The 19682-nt window shown below is 41.7% G+C and overlaps 1 protein-coding gene across 6 annotated transcripts in view; it reads right to left on the bottom strand.

Annotated features, from left to right (window-relative positions):
- The window catches only part of gria4a (glutamate receptor, ionotropic, AMPA 4a), a 93799-nt gene extending 78198 nt beyond the window's left edge, over nucleotides 1-15601 (bottom strand). For all 6 annotated transcript variants that reach the window (XM_029445765.1, XM_029445766.1, XM_029445767.1 and 3 more), the window contains exons 1-2: nucleotides 15236-15601; nucleotides 11837-11995 (exon numbers count right to left, since the gene is read on the bottom strand). In XM_029445765.1, the coding sequence (XP_029301625.1) occupies nucleotides 11837-11995; nucleotides 15236-15329 (253 nt within the window). In that variant the 5' untranslated portion in view covers nucleotides 15330-15601. The remainder of the gene's footprint in view (nucleotides 1-11836; nucleotides 11996-15235) is intronic.
- Nucleotides 15602-19682: the final 4081 nt, after the last annotated feature.

Below are 19682 nucleotides of genomic sequence, written 5' to 3'. Positions count from 1 at the left end.
TAAATGTACATATAATTATTTGAATTAGTCTCCAATCAGGTTTTATTGTCTGGATGCTGTTCTGACTGGCTTTACAATAAGTAATTAGATTGTCAGTAAAATAATGAAGAGCTGTAGCGTCGTTAAGTGTTAACGCTGCCAATGTCACAGACAGAAACATTTCTAATGATATTGGAGCTGATTTTAGCGAGGGTCAACGGAGGAAATATGGTGATCATCAAATACAGATTGTCCTCTTGCCTCAAATATATCTAATCAAATCTTTCATAGATCAGCAGAAGAAAAAAATGTTTTAGTTCATGCCCAGTTTACGATTGCTTTTTGGATAATGATGCGCGTAGTTAAAATGATTGCACCCAAATCATACGCAGAGTGACCATAATCAGTGATGGGAGAAGTATTCAGAGGTAATAGTAGCAATATTAAAAGTCTAAAACTGAAGAGCAATGAGACACGTTCTAAAGGAACTGGTCTTCCATCACTGTTCACTGTGTTTTGCTTTGACATGTGTCTGAATGATTAGAGAAAGACAACTTAGGTACCTCCTAGTGAGGCAGCAAGTGGTTCCATGCAGAGCTCACTGCTGCCTCAGAAGTCGGAGAGTCGGGAGGCTGAATGAAAACAAACACACTAATCTAGAAAAGCAGACAATCACTAATATCCTCCCAGCACAGATACACACTAAGTTTGTATTGTGACGATGCAGGGATTTCTTCATGTTTCTATACTTGTGGAGATAAGAAGGCAGACACACAGAGTGCTCAGGGGTAAAAATAGAAGCAGGGGAGGATCCATCCATCACTGTGACTGTCTGAAGGGTCAAATCAATTGTGTGTGTGTGTTCACGTGCGCGTGTTATTTCATGCACTCAACTACCATAGCAAGAAGAGCCAGAATGTGAGTGGGCAAACCGTGATGTGACTTTTGAAACATGGACACACACACACACACAGTCATGCATGGGAACACACACACACACACACACACACACACACACACACACACACACACACACACACACACACACACACACACACAGTCATGCATGGGAACACACACAGGTAAACCAGTAAGCTTTAGGAGATAAATACCAATGCCGTCATAAAGAAAGTAAACACACAAACAAGAACATGTCCAAACATACACAGCAGCTCTGTCTCGCATAAAGGTTAGATGACTTGCTACTACTGCATTGCAGCTTGAGTGTGTGCGTGTGTGTGTGTGTGTGTGTGTGTGTGTGTGTGTGTGTGTGTATGTGCAGGTGTGTGTCTATGCCCATATGTGCCTGCCCTGCCAGCCTCTCTATGTGAATCTGCCCCCTTGATAATCGCCACAGAGTGCATAATTAATTATTTTCCTCTATTTCCATGAGAGCCTTTCTCTCTCTTCATGCTGCTGCTGATCTGATCGCTTAAATAGCTTTTTTTTGCTTCTTACTTTGTCTCTTCCGATTTGTAAGTGTGATGAATTACCTGCTGGTTACCTAGGAATCTATTACCCTAGATGAATACCAATGGAACATTAGGGATGAATGGGTTCAAGGCTGACACTAGCTTTGAGGTTTGGGAAAAGCTCAATGTTCTAAGTGAGCTAAGACACGTTTTAACCGATGTCGACCAACATCGCATGCATGCACAAATACAGATGCTAGGTTCCTCCAATTAAAGGCACAGTGGGGATAGTTTAATAATACAACCATGAACAAACTAAACCTTTGTTGGGTTTTTTTGCATGTGTTTTTTGTGTGCATATATGAGTGTAAGTGTTTTGTATTAGTGCACAAAGGTGTGTGTGTGTGTGTGTGTGTGTGTGTGTGTGTGTGTGTGTGTGTGTGTGAGTGTGAGTGTGTGTGTGTAAAGGTCATGCCTCTCATCTCTAAGTGAGCCTCGGTGAGAAGGACGGAGTGGCAGCACTCATCAATATTAACTAACGCCCTTCCTTTCATCCACATCATAAATCCATGGAAACCAACGCACACATGAGGGTTTGGAGACGTGTGTGTGTGTGTGTGTGTGTGTGTGTGTGTGTGTGTGTGTGTGAAACAGACTTAGATTGCATGGTGAGCCTTATGATTAAGAAGCAATGTTAAATTAAACTGTATCGCAGTAACACAAAAACAGCGCAATTTACTATACATAATTGATTGAAGTCATTCCTATTTACTGAGCACAAGTTCAGAGGTAGGTAAATCAAACATAGGGACAGAAATGTACTGTAAGTGACAGATGTGATGGTGTAGGTGTAGGCACAGTGTGTGCTTTAGCAGCTGATGTGTCAGTTTGAGTTTAAATAAACCCACTACACACACATCACAGCTTTTGTCCAGCACCAAAAGCCACTTAACAGCTAATGAGTAATGAGACAGAGCAATGACATACAGAGGTGGGTGTGCGAGAAAGACACAGAGAGCGATACAAGAAAGAAGGAAATAATGTAAGTGAGCTGAAAACAATGGATAAATGGTGAGCATGACTCAAGGAAATTGAAGGAGAGAAATAAAGGAGGAGAAACGGAAAATTAAAAGAGCCAAGCACCATGTTTGTTTGTGATTATGCACAAGTGCATGCTTGTGCTTATAAGTGTTAAAAAAAAAAAGAAAAGTAAGAGGAATGAAAGAGAAGAGAGGACTGCAAATGGAAATCCTTTGATCAGAACATGAAAACAACAGCAGCTAAGCCGAGAGAGTGAAGAACAAGAAAAGGACGTCACAGACAATTACTGGGAACATGTCTCCATTCAGTTTACATACCCCTGTGTTTTGCTAAGGCGATGGGTAACACTTAAAATCCGCTGTCATCTTTTCTCATGCTTTTCATCTTACAAAAGCCAGAGAGTGAAAAACAAACAGAGAAAACAGACATTTTTTTTCTGTATCAGCTTTCATGCCCAGTGGGAAAATAGAGGTCTTAATGAAACACATTAGACAGAGAGGCAGCCGAGGCTCTTACGGTGTATGCGTGTGTGTGTGTGTGTGTGTGTGTGTGTGTGTGCAAGTGTGTAGGTGTGGGTCAGCGTGTGGGTTAAAGAGACACAGTCTGCCTTTTATTCCAGTAAAGTCAGATTAACTCGAGGGAACGTGGTAATTCATTGAGACACACTGCATGGTCCTAACAATATTATTTACTGTTCATTACAACCGAGGTTTGAACACACGAGCGAGAGAATACGCCGCTGACGTAGAATTCATATCCACATGGAGAACAGAAAACCCTCCATCCTTCTGATTGACGCGTTACTTTAATATCACTTGGCTGAAGCAGACAAAACACTGCAGCATGCTGTGGGAGGATTTTATAAAAACCAGCTTCGGGCTTGCTACTCTGTAAAACCTGCAACAAGACTGTCTCACTCTGTCTCATCTTGCCTTAAGGAAGTGCAGAATTTCATTAATATCAGTGCAGATTTAGTGTCAGTAGGATTCCTTAGATGATGTTTCATTGGGTTTTTTTTTTCACCCTAATAACTAAAACCTTTTGTGCATGTCAGATCCACACTTAATGAATATCAGCGCAAAATAAAGTAAAAAAAACATATTTGAGATGTTATTGGTCTTTAAAAAGTCATAACATTAAAATGTAAGTACCATAGCTGCCTGTTCCTAGTCAAAGTTCTATTTCACAGCCCTTTCCTTTCTAAAAATGTTAAACAGTAAAGAGATACACCAGCTGCTATTCCGTTTTATTTCTCACACAGTAGCTGCTCGAGGAGCCTTCGCCGCATTAAACTGAACCCGTCGTTACGATATTAAGGATTACAACTTTAAGAAGACAATATATTGTGATAAAATCACGTAAGGATGGGAAACATTGCACTCAGCTCGAACCTGGTCTTAGAAATTGGGAAAAGGGACCGCGTGTGTATTGCACAACAGACAAATAAAGTACAAAAAAATACTTAAAATACAGTTTTGTCATAAGTGTTGAGCCTAATGCTGCCAGTGCACCATAGCCTTCAGCACTATCTGTGGAAAGAAAGAACATTTACTGCCCTTAAAAAAAACTCCCTCGCTATTGCAAGTGCCCGTGAGATGTCAGTTTTTACTTTAGCAGTAGACTTTCTAATGAAAGAAGTGAAACACACTGAGAAACAGTCTGTTTTATTGTACCACTAAATGAAATCAGATTACCTGGAGCAAATGTGTGGATTCATTGCGACATGCTGCATGGTCTAATAATGTTGCTTGCTGTTTGGTCATTACTGCTGATGCTGGACTAAAAAGATGCAACAGAGCGATTCTTCAGGGAGCACTTACAGCACTCCACATGAGCCACCATGCACGGAGGCACACGCCCACACACACTCACACACACACACACACGCGCACACAAAACACTGTTCAGCATTTGATCATCACTGGATCAGAAAATGAAAAGGTTTGCAAGCTCCATGACCCCGGTGCTGCTGTAATATACTGAACATATCAATGATTACCTTTATGAATACATGAACATTTAGCAAGTAGAGTTCATTTACATGGTTAAGAGATATAGTACGTGCATATGCAGAGTCTTATTCTCTTACAGTCATTTGTAATACAGCTGTAGGGAACGAAACACATCAGTTTTTCCCTTTACTCCAAAAACATGTCCTTTCTTTTATTCTGAAATCATACTAAAAGCAATGGCTGTAATGCTTTTAGTATGATAACTAAAACCCTACTGTTATTTATAAATAAAGTGTATGTATTACTAACCCTAACCCTGAAGGGAGGTAAAACAAGGTGGAAAATGTTTGCTGTGTATTTACTGTACAATTTGAATGCAATTTGCAAACTGAAAACCAATAAATATATGGTTTAAAAAATGGCTGTCAGATTTAGATTTTTAGTTTATGAGTTATTTATGAAGCCGTTTAGCCTGAGAAACAAGTTTTTTTAATTGGAAAAATTAGAAGTAGTTGACAATCACTAAGACCAAACCACAATTAGTCCTAAAAATGCATTCAGACAGATAATGTTGCATTATTTGTGCAGATATGGAGGGAAGTATCTGTTATTTCCCTCCATAACTTCTCATTGTTGCTTTCCCTATCTTAGCACGTCCTACCAAACTCATAACTATGGACGTAAAGTGCATTTGAAATGAACTCCTTCGTGAATCTGGTGGTTTTCAAGCAGTTAATGCAAATATATGCACATACTGTATGTGATAACACCCGTCAGTATGCAAATAAAAATAACAGCTGAGCTGCAATGCATCTCTGGACGTATTGTTGCTCCGTACTACTGTTTCGTTATCATTGTTCCAGGAACAAAAAACGACTTCAACTAAATGGGAACATATAACGCATGTACATGACTAACTGGTGACTAACACAGTAATGCTCCACTAAAGGCACCTGTAAATGGGAGAAGTTTAAATTAATTCCATTATTCCCATGCTATTAGCACCTAACCAGATAGTGTGTCTTGATGCCAGGAAAAGCCTTTACGGTGTCGCCTGAGTCAGCCGGCGCTTTAAGTATGCCAGCAACATGAATGCATGAAGGCTCGAGGCTAAATAAATCTCACTGCCCTGCCAGGGTTTCAGATGTCATTTCACTCTATTTTCCCCAGTGTGGCCATTAGGAAGACATATAACCATGCAAAACATCTCCAATAAAGATGATGGTACAGTGCTATTATTGAGCGTCTCAAATCATTTGCAAGACGACTGAGCCGTTTAAGGAAAGAAGTGAGCAAGGAAAAGGTACAGATGAAAGATGTATGTGAGGAAGTTGGAAATATACGGACAAGGTGGCAAATCAATGTGTACGTTTGTCACTCTGCAGGAGTCTAAAAAGTAGGAAATATCTTTGATTATTAGTGGAGGGGTTTATGGGAGTCCCTCTGCACATATACCTATGGCATAGGTTTTTATTTATGGTGTAATTTATAGCATCAGATTCACTCGTTTATAACTCCAACACTAAATGCATGTGTTGTACAGTATGTGATCAGGACATATTGGGTTTATTCCTCACATTAACTTTGTGATAAAAAGTAGATTATCCATATACTTATAGAACTGAAGTTACATCCAGGTACGTTGTTACAATATTGTGTTTTGTCTAATTATTAAAAAGCAGACTACTGACCTAATAACTGTCGTGCTTATGTTCATGTGTTTGTTTTGAGCAGCGGTTGCAGCGAGCAGAAGGTCAGCAGTGGAGATTTTTGTGATATAAGAAGACAACAACCGGGTCTTTTATCAACTTTCTCAATGTCGTCTTTTAACGGCGTCACAAACTTCCAGGACAAAACACAAGAAGCGCAGGCTGACCAATCACAGTCCGTTCAATCCCCACGAGTTATCTCCCGTTAGCTGCCGCCGCCCTGACGCGTAGTAACATCTTCATGCTGTGTGTAGTGTTATTTTTAGTTGATAGCTACACTGCGACTGTTAATGTAGCTTTAGCTTAACTGTTTTACAGATATTACTGGGGCCAACAAACCTTTATCAACAACGGAAAATAACCTCCATATCTTAAAATACAGTGATATCAGGTTAAAGTCTTGTGCTTCGCCTGTTAATGGTGAAACTAACCTTGTTTTTACACTTGAACAAGATATGCTGGCAATAAAAAAAGAACACCTCACGAACACCACATCCCAAACGCTCTGCAGAATAATGCCAGCACACACACACACACACACACACACACACACACACACACACACGCACACGCACGCGCACACACACAATAACACTATCAACAATGTTTGAAATGCACCATGTTCTAATCCTGAAGTGTGTGACGATCACAGATTTATTTTAATAGTGGTGAGTGCCAACAGCCAACATGCGTGCCAAGGTTACACGGAGGTGAAGTGTAAATATTACATAAACATATTATATTAATGCAAATACAGTAATTGATATGAGTGTAGGTCTAACTAGCGTTCATAATTCAAAAGCCTTATCGCCTACACATATCGGAATTAATGAATTTAGTGCGTAACTACAGAAGGACAACACAGGACCGACACCTCAAGGAGATTCTGACTCCCTCTGTTTAAATCAGTCAGGCTAAAAGATAATCAGGTGAAGCCTGCATGTAAATGCAATCTGTGGCCGTCAATAAAACATAAACAGTATGGATTTATGAATGATTCACTATAAGTGCAATCTATATTAACTCTAGATGACATATGCATCGACACCACACGACACGTCATCAGCACAATGCTGCTGGACAGTAGGTACAGAAGAGAATAGAATCAGTTTGTCTTACGTTTTGGACATGAAACTGATTAAAACAGAAGTATCATCCCACATATCGAGAATCATATTCACAGCTGTGGCAGCACCACAAGCCAGGCGTAACCACCTCTTTGTTACAAGTCTTTTCCTCTCCATTTCTTTCTCCTCCGTCCCTAATTCACCTTATCACTTTCTGTCTATCTTCATCACGCTCTGTCTCAGCGGCCTTTTTTCACAACACACACACACATCACATGTGGCCATGCACACACACACACACACACATCACATGTGGCCATGCACACACACACACACACACACACACACACACACACACACACACACACACACACACACACACACACACACACACACACACTGCAGCTTTTGCCAGCCAGTGAATAGGGACACATTGGAGCGCCCAGCAGCATAATGTGCTTCTCTGGCTGTAACACACACACACACACACACACACACACACGTACACAGAGATGCAAAAGGAGAAAGTCAGTCATGAATACACACCTCCACAGATGTAAGCATCTATACACTACAAACGAGACAGTCCCGCAGGTATACATGTGCATGCAGGAAACAACAAAGAAGGATTGACAGAGGATATATGAATGTGTGACCCTGGGACAAGAAACTGGGTTGTATTCCTCTGTGAATATGGAAAACGATGGGGACCAGGGATTTTTATGGTCCGTTCACGCTTCCTGAATAATAGAATATAGAGGAACTAGCCAAGGTCAGAGGCAGAATTCCCCATTCTAATTCGGAGCATTGCTCACCACCCGGAGCAAGAGTCAGGGATTAATTTAGAGATCCATTCACCACGCCTGTGGAGAGGGGAGAGACACAAAACATGATGAAGGATAGAGGAGTGGAGGAAGTGGGAGAGAATCTGAGGAGATGTGGGAGACAAGGGGGGAGAGAAGAAACAGAGAGGAGAATGAGAGAGATGGAACATGTGTGATGGCAAGTGGGATTGAAGGGAGACAGAAAGAGGGATGGGAGAGAGGGAGAGAGAGAGAGAGAGAGAGAGAGAGAGAGAGAGAGAGAGAGAGAGAGAGAGAGAGAGAGGAGAGAGAGAGAGAGAGAGAGAGAGAGCGAGAGGAGGTTATGCTTGTTATGTGTAGCCTGCGGAGAGACAGCAGACGGTTCACATATAAGAGCTTCATTTTCCAAACACTCCTCCTCTTATGCCCCAATGCCTGCAAGAGTGTGTGTGTATTGAAATTGAATATAATTGTGTTGTACAATAACACAATAACAAAACCTATATTTTTGACACAAATTGATGAGCTCCAACCAGCCGAGTATCATGCTGCATCATGGTTCCACAGCACTCACCTTCAGTGGCTCTCCAAAGGAAGTTTAACCTGAATAGGTGGCACTCAGGAAGAGTGTTTATGTTTATTTACCTCATTTATAACTAAATACTTGACAAGTCCCCAGGAAGTTGTTCCTACTCTACTTTGTCTGACTGGTCTTTGTTTGTGTCCACTCCAGGACGCTGCCTGATCTTCTAAGTGATGTACAACCTTCAGAGAGGTTAGTCACCAGAAAGCATGGTGTGGTCGGATGTCCCTACAATGCCTCAAAAACAACAATGTGTGTGTGTGTGTGTGTGTGTGTGTGTGTGTGTGTGTGTGTGTCTGTCTGTCTGAGATAAAAGGTAAACAATAGGTAGGAGAGGAAATGAAATGGGCAAACAAGTAAGAGAGGTAAACATACAGCATGAGAGATGATAGCTGAGCAGAAACTCTCTGTAAAACAGAGGACATTTTAAAGTGAAACATAGAAGACATATATCCCCTCACAGGATAAGGCTGACGTTATCTACGGTATGCTTTACTTATTCTCAACAAGTCCCATGAAAACACACAAACTGTCGAGACAATAATAACATGAATCGCTGGCCTTATCCGATACATTACAGTTTCCCTTAGATTGGAAAACATCCTATGTCCACACTTCTTACAGCTGCACCGTTGTGTCCAACATATATTAATATCTTTTTAAAACTCTACATCATTTTACACACATTTGCCCAAACTTTAGCCAGACCCCATTTCATATGTATGGAATTCTTTAAGGACATCTGAAAATGATTTGAAGTTTTCTGGGTTTATTTTTAGCTGCACATGGTGAACTCACTGGGGTTTAAGTGGATATAGTAGAATTAGTGAGAGTACAAAGAGAAAGCAAGTTTCCGGGGCTCGCTGCAACATATCTCAGTCAGCCAGGCTTCGCTGCTCACATGCATATTGTATAACACCTGCAGGAGTGTTTTGTACATTCAGAGCTGATTGTGTGCCACATATTTTCCCTTCAGCACACCCCTTTACTCATCGCTAATGACTTTATACTCCTCCCCTTGTACTATAAGAAAGACACTTAAGTATTTAATGTGCACCTTCCTACTCGCACAAATAGACGCCGCTTGTGATGATATTGATGGTGGAAGGTATTAGATGGACTATTCGTTTTCCAATCACTGTAGGTCGTATTAACTGTGTGGCTACAATACAACGGGGCAGGAGACAAACACACTTGAAATGTTGCACTAAACAGTTTTGATTTATGATTCTATGTACTAAAATATTACCTTACAGGGATATAAAATGTGAAAATGTATTTTTTATCATTTTCAGTATCATGGAAGCAGCTTGTCAGCTCTCATTTACAAGCTGGAGATGTTTAAATATTCTTGTTTAAACACAATGATATTACATCACAACAGTACGATATTGCTGTATTATACGCTATTGATTTTGTTCACCCTGCCTAGTTAACAGCCCCCGTGGTTGATTTATTAAAGTTTAATGAGATAAGGAGGTGAAACATTACAGTACAATCACTTGAAAAGTTCCCTAAAATAAGATGGATGGACCATAGGACTGTGTAAATGAGGGGATAAGATATAATACCCTTGAGGGGAATTCAGCTTGTAAGGAGAGTGCAAAAGAAAAAGCTGAGCTCTGTCTGAACACCTTCAGCGAGGGAAATACATTTTCATATCATCAAGCTTTTCTCTTTAAATCAACATAACCACCACTGCTCTAACTTTTAATTTTGTGTCAGTGTGAAAGTGCAAATAACTAAACTAATATTCAAAAACAAAATGAAATTGTTCAAAGTAACAGTAGAACCTTTGTACCCTCTCATGCGTCGACATAAACAAGATCTTACCAGAAGGCAGATGAGCAAGCGAATTACACAAAGGGTATTATAGAGACTTTAGAGATTTGTTCTCATCTCAAAAGGGCAAACAAGTCCCAAGCACACACACACACACACACACACACACACACACACACACACACACACACACACACACACACACACACACACACCTACAGACACTAAAGGCATTCAGATCAGTGTGGCATAAACCAGTGTCACTCAGCAGACACGTCAGAAAGCAAATAACCAAACTCATGCAAATACGAGCAGAGAGCCACAGCAAAGCTCCGCCGCTGTAAGCAAGAAGCGAGAGGAAGCAAATCCAATCTCACAGCCCTGGCAGACAATAACAATGATCATGTCAATAATGTTTTTTTGTGATGACAAAATATGATCAGATCATTTCCAGTGAATTGAAATGCTTGGGAACGCTTGAAGGAATTAAGTTAAACTTCTTCCACCACGGGGGGACGGGGACGGGGACGGGGGGATAAATACATTCTGCGATGCAGAGAAGAGCAAGAAAGCGACAAAGACAACATGTGGGACAAAACTGGTGAGCGTCTAGTTTTAGCATTTAGTTAATCTTATTGTTTCATTATGTTTTATTTATCTGCCGCGGAAGAGACGAATGTCCATTGTTAAATATGCCAAAGAAATGCTCATACAAAGGTGTTTCATGTCTGACTTTGGCAATTAGGCTTTCTGCGGTAGTCGGTGTTTGGGAGAAAATTGACTACATTACTTGCCCACCGACCCACAAGGGTAGCAGCAGCAGCAGAGTGGCAGGATTTCACTCATAGAGTGACGTTAATGAGGCAGTCTGGATGAAGATGTTGGCAGGATCTTGGAATCGTGGCATCCCTACCCACTATATGCTTAACAGGGCCAGAAACATATGCCTTTGATATGTTTTTAATACACTGTCAACTATTTCATACGTGTTTTCTCATGATGTGACTTACTAATAGGCTTGTTTTTTTTTTAATTAAGTATTTCTATTTTTAATATTCAAGACACACGTGTAGTACAGACACCTGTAGAATGCTGAGCACCCACATTAATGCAGACTCTTACAGAAATCACTAACTCTCTCGCGCATGATTTCAGGTCGAGGGATTAGATCTGGACGCCCGAAAGAACAGAAAGGGAATGTGAAAGATAAGCTGTCATCTTTCAAAAGATCACAGAGGACACAAGTACCAACTATTACCCCGGGTTCTGAACACAAAGGAGCCATTTGTACAACTGTCTGCAACTGTTTCCCAGACTAATTTTACAGCTGTACTAAGCTGTAACAGTGATGGGTAATATTTCTTTGTTTCGCACACGGGATGAGTAGTGCTAAATTGGAATAGATGTGAACACCGAAAGGAAGTCAGAGAGAGATGGAGAGAAAGAGTCGGCTACTTGTTTAAGCCTCATCTTCAGTCACACACACACACACACAGTTAAATACTTACATGCATTGGTGACGGCGAAGCTGTTGGCGGTCTCTATGTTGTCGACATGTGGGACCAGGTTAAAGGGAGCTTCCGTAGCATTGGGGCTGGTGTTGTGAAGGAAGATAGCTAGTCGAAACCCTGTATACTCCTGATCAGTATTCCTAATGAACAACCCACCTAGAGAGAGAGACACACACAGAGACGAGGCAAAGAGTAGGAGATGATGGCGTGAAAAAAGGAAGTGAGTCATTGTAGGGCGGAGAAGGGTCAGATGAGAGTGTGGTGAGAGAGGAAGGGAGACAGCAAGGAGGAGAGTAATGTGGGAAAAGATAGGGAGGGAGGGCAGAGAAAACAGAGGAGGGGGAGAGAGAAAGAGAGAGAGAAGAAAGCCAAGATCTTCATTAGCTTTGTTACAAAAGGTAATTTGTCTTTTAGCACATCCTCACTAACACACACATATAAACATGAATACAAACACACTGACGGATACCCACACGTGCATTTCATTGATAAATCAAAGAAAAGAGACAAATAGGCCGACAGGAAGGCAGTCAAAGAGATAATGAGTTTGGCGAGGACATCAAGGAAAACAGAGGAGGAAGGCCAAATCAGAAAGTGTCAGCTAAATAAAGGAGGAACATGGGCCATGCAAAAAGAAAGGGAGTGGGAGGCGAGTGCTAAGTGTTAGTTGGCCTTTAAAAGTGAGAGTATCCCTCTATATGGCCCTTCTGACAAAATAAGAATCAGAGGGGGAAGAAGAGATGATAAGAAACAGGTGAAGCAGAGAAACAGACAGCGCTGAGAGGGAGAGGACATAAGGGGGGAGAGAGAGAGAGAGAGAGAGAGAGAGAGAGAGAGAGAGAGAGAGAGAGAGAGAGAGAATGTAGTATCTATGGTAAAGATAAGTCACTTCCCCTGCTTGAAATCGAGAAAAACTTCTAATTTAGGAGTCATGTGATCCTTTCTAACATCTTCCATTACATGAGGCTGATTAATGATACTGATACTGTAAACGCCAATAACAGCTGAAGAGGGATCAAACATACTCTACTAATACGTGCCATTGGTAAAAATGGAGGGGGGGAAAACTGACGACTGGCAAAGTCAACATGTAACATAATCCAAAGCTATTAACCTCGACCTGCCCAGTGAAGAAAGGTGCTGTAGGTCAGGCCAGTCAGAGAATATAGAATAACCTTAACCGAGCCGGAATCAATGTATTGACCCAACACTCACAGAAAACGAAAAAAGCTAAGAGGTGCTGGAATTGAAATGTAAACTTGGTGAACAGGGGATAGACTGTGATATTATTAGTTAGTGTTCGTCTGTGTGTCTAATATCCTTATAGTCTGAACAGAACCTGCTGTTTTGTTGTATGGCTATGGATATCACTGATATGCATTTGTTTGATCCGATAGATTAGTTCTACATTGTTTCACAAGGGTAGGTTGAACTGAGCTGAAATGAACTGATGTGACTTAAGTTTAACTGAATCAGACTCAACTCAACTGAATTGGATTACACTGGCAGACTGCGAAGCCGACATCGCATCGGGTGAGAGGGAGAGGGGAGGGAGGGAGGGAGAAAAGATGACAGGAGAGGAGTCGGGAGGCAGAGCATATTGAACCAAGCAATCGTCACTACATAAAATGTCACTTATCTGTGTGTGTGTGTGTCTCATTCATGCTAAAAGTTTGTATAATATTCCCTTTCTCTCTGTCTGTGTTTCTCATGATGGCCCTTTAGTAGATCAGCAATCAAAGCAAGACACTAAACACACACATGCACACACAGAGACAACATATCTTTGCATTAACAGAATAATTCATTAGGTTTTTTCTACATTGAACTCTCTTGTGTGTGATTACACATCTGGAGGGAATTGTCCAAAGGGAAGAAAAATGTGGATTCTGTTTTTGAGTTCCAGCTTAGAGCACACACATTCATACACACACGTCAACTACATGGAGAGTACATATGTCCCAACATGACACGTTAATGCACCAGTTTCTCCAAGAAATTTCCCAAATGCTCTTGTCTGTGTGTCTATCTCTCTTACACACACAAATACACACACACACACACACACTCACTCACACACACACACACACACACACACACACACACACACACACACACACACACACATGCAAAAAGAAACTGTCTGTGCTTGCACTGAAATAACACTTGTGTGCAATGCAGAGATATGCAAATGACTCCTCAAGTGAAGTGCTGGAGAGCTGAGTGAGTTATCATGTATGTATATTTGAGTGTTTAAGGAAGACGGTCAGTGGGAGAGAAATGTGTGTGCGTGCTTCTGTGCAAACACATATGCTTTATACTGTATGTATGTACATGCATGTGTGTTGACTGTGTGTGCACATGTATGCTTTCCTGTATAAAAAGTATATACCCGCCTTCCGTACATGTATGTGAATGTATATGTGCAGCTCTGTGCACGGCATACAACCTGTGTGCAGTATTATGACCGCATGTGCATACCGCACATGTGCACATGCATGCTTGAAAACCTGTGCAAATATGTGTGTGTGCCAAGCAGAAAATATTTAGCGTATTAAGTTTATTGGCAGCTGTAGGGAGACGGAGTCAAGGAGCTGAATCTCATTATAGGACCTCCCAGCTGCCCCCCACAAGGAGTGATGCAGTGCATTCATTATCACACACATGCCTGTACGAATGTGTGTGTGTGTGTGTGTGTGTGTGTGTGTGTGTGTAAGAGAGAGACACCATGCATGTGTGGTCCGTTTGCACTGAGCAAACTAATGATGATCCAGATTCAGTTAACTTTATATCTGATCTATAAGTCAGGTTGAAAGACAGGTTTCCTCCACACTGACAAGAGGGTAACTGGAAATGGGCAGAGAGAGAGAGAGTGGGAGAGAGAGAGCGGGAGAGAGGGAGAGAGAGAGAGAGAGAGAGAGAGAGAGAGAGAGAGAGAGAGAGAGAGAGAGAGAGAGAGAGAGAGAGAGAATACTGCAGTGTCTAAACAGTGAAGAAGACTAGAAGAGAACAAAGCTCGCTGAAACATTCATGAGCCTAGAACAGCCTTTCAAATACACGTAAATATGATAAAAGGGTAGATGGAGTGAAAGTGTGCATTTAAAAACCACATGAGTCACAGCAGAGAAGACACAACAATCTCCCCTTAACCCCAACACATCTTGAATAAAAGACTAAAAATAAGAGATGCACCAGAAAGAAATGTTTCTATACTTGTATGATCTCTTCTTCCTTCATTCCTGGGTAAATGTATCTTTTTACATTGATTTTGTGATTTGGAGGGTCCCGGTGCACCCCCCCTATCCTTGGTGACTGCTGTCCGCTAAATTCCACTAATATTCAGTGTAGTGTGTCAGCTGAGTGCCCGTGCGTAAATTCAGTAATCCTCCAACTCACCTATCTGCACTGAGCTGGGGAAAGCCCCCGTCACCAGCCCCCAAAGGGCGGAATACACCCCGAGAAAGTGCCAAGACAAAATAATAATCCTCATTTTTCTTTCCTTCAATTCCTTTAGAAACTGTTGAGAGACATCGAGAAATAGAGAGGGAGATATAGAGAGGGGGGGAGAGGTGCGAGAGAGAGATAAAAGGGCGTCAGAAAAAGGGGAAAAAAAGAAGAAAGATGAGAGAGAGGTTTTTCCCCCGTTTTGTCCAGCAGTATTCCTATTCCATGGTGGGCTCGTTCGTTCCTTTCCCCCGCAGTGTCCGCTCAGGAGAGAGCTGTGTGTCCGGTGCACATGTACAGACGGGGGGAGAGAGAAAGAGTCGGGCAACTCGCTAGAATGATTGGCGAGCTGGGAGAACAGCCTGCATGAAGAACCGGACATGCGCGCCCCGTCTCTCTCTCTCTCTCTCTCTCTCTCTCTCTCTCTCTCTCTCTCTCTCTCTCTCTATCTCTCTCTCACTCTCACCCACACACCCTCTCCCTCTCTCACTGATATGTTTTGTTTCTCTCTCTCTCCTCCTCTCCATCTCCCACTTTTCCCTCCCCTGTCTGCCGTCCCTAACTTGCTGTAACACCGACTCGTACAGCTGCGTATTGATAAGGCGTTATCGATGTTCATGTATAGGGAAAAAGCAGGAAAAAAAGATCCGCGTGAGTACGCGTGTGTGTTTGCGCGCACTACTCCGTGGTCGTGGCCCCACTCTGTGTAAGCTTGACAGTAAATAGACTAACAAGGCTCCTATTTCTTTTTATGTCACCACTCCCCCGGATATTTCATGGATGAACGAAAGAAAGCAAAAAAAAGAGAGAGTGTTTCACGTGAAAATGGCAGATTGGAGTGGAGATTGTTGATGTGTTGTGCTTTGACTGTTTCGATTGGTGAGGCAGACTAAAGTGAGAGTGAGAAAGCGACAGAGGGGTTCTGCCTGCGCCTAATTAATTGGATTACATAGCCAATCCATCCTGACGCATAGGTCTACTCCGCGATCAAACCAGACTTGGTGCGTCCCACCAAGGCCAGCTGACAGGGGGAAAACTTCATGCCGCCTACAGCTGCAGTGAAATCATCGTTATTCTAACGTCATGCAAACATCTGGGCACGGAAAAGGGAACAAAAAAAACATGAACCTCGTATAAAAACCAGAATCAATGAGGTGTTTTGTGTAGCTGAAAATAAGAAAATGAAAAGGTGAAAAAGAATCATAGCCTCGAGTAGATTCTGTTAGAGTGCATTATGTTATAGTCGTATCCCACAGTCGTTTTATATAGCCTGCCGGTAGCAGGTCGGTAAAACTGACAGACGGTCTGGGATCGCGTAGTTACACGGTGGAGAGCACAGTTTCATTTTTCCAGATGGCAAAACGAAAGGGATGCTTCACGGCTTGTCCCAGTGAAAGATGCGGTCTGTCCATATCTGAGGGGTTTTCCCGGTCGGCTGCTGAGCATACCAGTAAATCAAATAGCCTGGAAAAATGCAAGTTCTTACATTTTACAGTACACGTTCCTGCTAATTTACTTTAAATGAGACTTGGACCGTGCCAGCTTTAGATAACCCACGGGGATGGCCCCCAACTTTCATTTAAAGTTGTTTTGTTTTCTAACTAATTGAAGGTAAAAAGCCAACTAAACTGCCTCTATGCTTGTACAATTTATATGATAATCTGCCCCACATGCATTAGAGATCTACTGCAGTGGATCACAGCGCAGCACCAAGCCGTTTTCATGCTGCTGGAGTCCAGTTACCCCATCCGACTGACGGGCTCTGTCCATGGTGCTGAAATCCAACTGCGCTGTCCTGTATGCAGGCAGCAGGGTGACGGGGGAAACTGGCTCTTCACTGCTCTCACACCATGTGTCACAGAGAGCACATAGTCTGCGGGCAATGCTGAAAAACAAACACCACACCAGGAGATGACACTGATGGGTTGCTTCCCTTCCAAGGTGTGCTAATTAGTAAAAAAAAAAAAAAATCCCCTCGTGCTGCAGACAGCGATTCTTTAACCTGGCCTCCATGGAACATATCAGACACTTTTTGTATAGCATGTGGTTTGTTTTCTACAATTTTATTTTTGAAACTCAAATGTAGCCAACTAAACAACTTTGAAAGGTATTGTGTTAGATTCCTAATAATAATAATTATGTTCCAATAATGCTGAACCATAGATGCAGTGAGTCACACTGAGCTTTAACTGCTCTATGGGTGTAACTCAAAGAGGGAAAGACCTATGACCAACTCAGAAATACAGAATAAATGGCATTGACATTATGCTGCAATTACACCTGGGGAGAGCAGGGCTTACTCGCCATTTAATGTCTCTAGAAAATTGTAGGCTACCTTTATGATTCCTTTTTCTAACTGGGCTGAAAATAGAAAGAATAGGCCACATAAGCATTGATGCACAATGATGGTTTCAGTCTTGTAACAAGCTGCTCCAGGTAGAAAAATTAGCATTTACTGCATTTTTTATTTATTTACCGTTATTACAAAACTTTGGCAATGCTCGAATATAAAGTCTGCAGCCGTAATAGATTCAGAGTACTTTGTGCTGGCTTTGTACGACTGCAAGCTTACCAGAGTGTGCACGATGCAATGCAGGCAAACTCATCTAAAGTCCCAAACTTGTCTTGATAGACCAGGGTTAAGCCATCTGTGCAATAATTTGTTTGATTGTTTGTTTGATGGTAATGGAGATTCACGGCAGTTTATTTTTAGCTCGCAAGCTATCGCTGCAGATGTAAAATTCTGAACAAAATGTCTCATGAAGGCACTTCATTGACTCAGTTCTCTTATTTATTTATGAATACTCACTGGATGTGATAATTACTTCTACTGATGTCTCTTAGCAGTGTGTCTTCATACTTGTACAGTCCAACTTGGGACTGTTAGTGTGCTGCATACAGTACATGCAAATGGTGCCGAAGATAATGGCACAGTCACACATTTAACTATACGAGCAAAATATAAGTGTACTTTTGTTTCCAGTTCTCTTACTAACACACACACACACACACACACACACACACACACACACACACACACACACACACACACACACACACACACACACACACACACATGCAGACACTTACACATAGCACCTTTGTGAAGTCTCCCATGTGGGCATTGTGTCCTTTTACAGCAGACTTGCTCTGGGTGTTTAAAGGCATCTTTAAAGCAATATGACTTGCTGAACTCCACATGACACCATTAATGGTAGACCTCTGACACCGGCGGTTCTTGGAAAACATTAACTATGAGCGTTCTTCTTTTCCCCTTCATCAGTAATCCATATGAGTAAGCATAAAAAGAAAATATCTAGAATAAGATGCTTTTTACATTATTATAAAGCGGTCTGAACTGTGAGGAATTGTACACGTATGTACACTAATATATAGGTAGCAGATTCATTCATAAGAGAAAATGAGTACAGCACTCACTAGTATAAATCAAAGGAAGAAGGTTATGATTGTAAACACTGTCCCTGGTCATGTGTGGTGTTCTTCCACAAGGTTATCATGGCGCTCCAATCCGAATACATAAAGCTATGTAAGCCATAAACTGATTACACAATTACACAGACTGCCGTATACCCAGATCATGTGATGCATAGCTGACCAACGGGTGCAGAGTATCAAAGATCACTTTAAAAAAACAAGCTTTATTAAACCATAAGGATATAATATGCTATACAGGAAGTGAATTATGTTTTGAATCCTTACATAACCTTGAGAAGATGTTTGGCTTGTGACGAATTCAATTAAAGATTTAATCAGGCAAGAAACAACCAAATAATCTTTGTTTCACACGCCAACAAACACACTACCTCTGCCAGCACTGTGGATGCACATGGGGAACATAATTATTGCATTTCTTATGCCTCCTGTTAAAACCCGCCATCTTTAGTATAGTAGCGCAGCTGACATTTTTTATGAAAATGAAACAATATTAATATTAATTTGTATTATAAACTGGTTTTATTCAACCCAACAGACATTTCAGTAAAAACAAGTATTTTGTAGGATTCAGTGAGGGCGTATATTCAACGTACTCCACAGTGCGGCCGGAAACAGATAACACTACTGCTAATGCATGACCTCCATCATCTGGTGACACTGTGTACGACCCCCACCCTTCTCCGCCAATCTGTCGTTTGTCTACTTGCTTTTCTCGTACCTGGTGGCAGGGGATCATTATTCCCAACTGGGCCCAGTGTTCCCAGTCTCTCAAGCAATGGCTATTACTAAACGTTGCTCTCTCTCCTTCCCTGCAGGCACTCGTTTGGTTATATGCAGCTTTAGTTCCTCTTTATTTTTTTTCCTTCACTTTGTTTGCATGCACGCCACAACACTCACTCACTATCTCCACTGTGATGCACACCCGACACTGTACACCACACAT

The sequence above is a fragment of the Cottoperca gobio genome, chromosome 13 (assembly GCF_900634415.1).
Source record: "Cottoperca gobio chromosome 13, fCotGob3.1, whole genome shotgun sequence".
Taxonomy (NCBI): Eukaryota; Metazoa; Chordata; class Actinopteri; order Perciformes; family Bovichtidae; genus Cottoperca; species Cottoperca gobio.
Note: the sequence above shows the minus strand (reverse complement) of the source record. Positions and strands in the feature narration are given on the sequence as shown.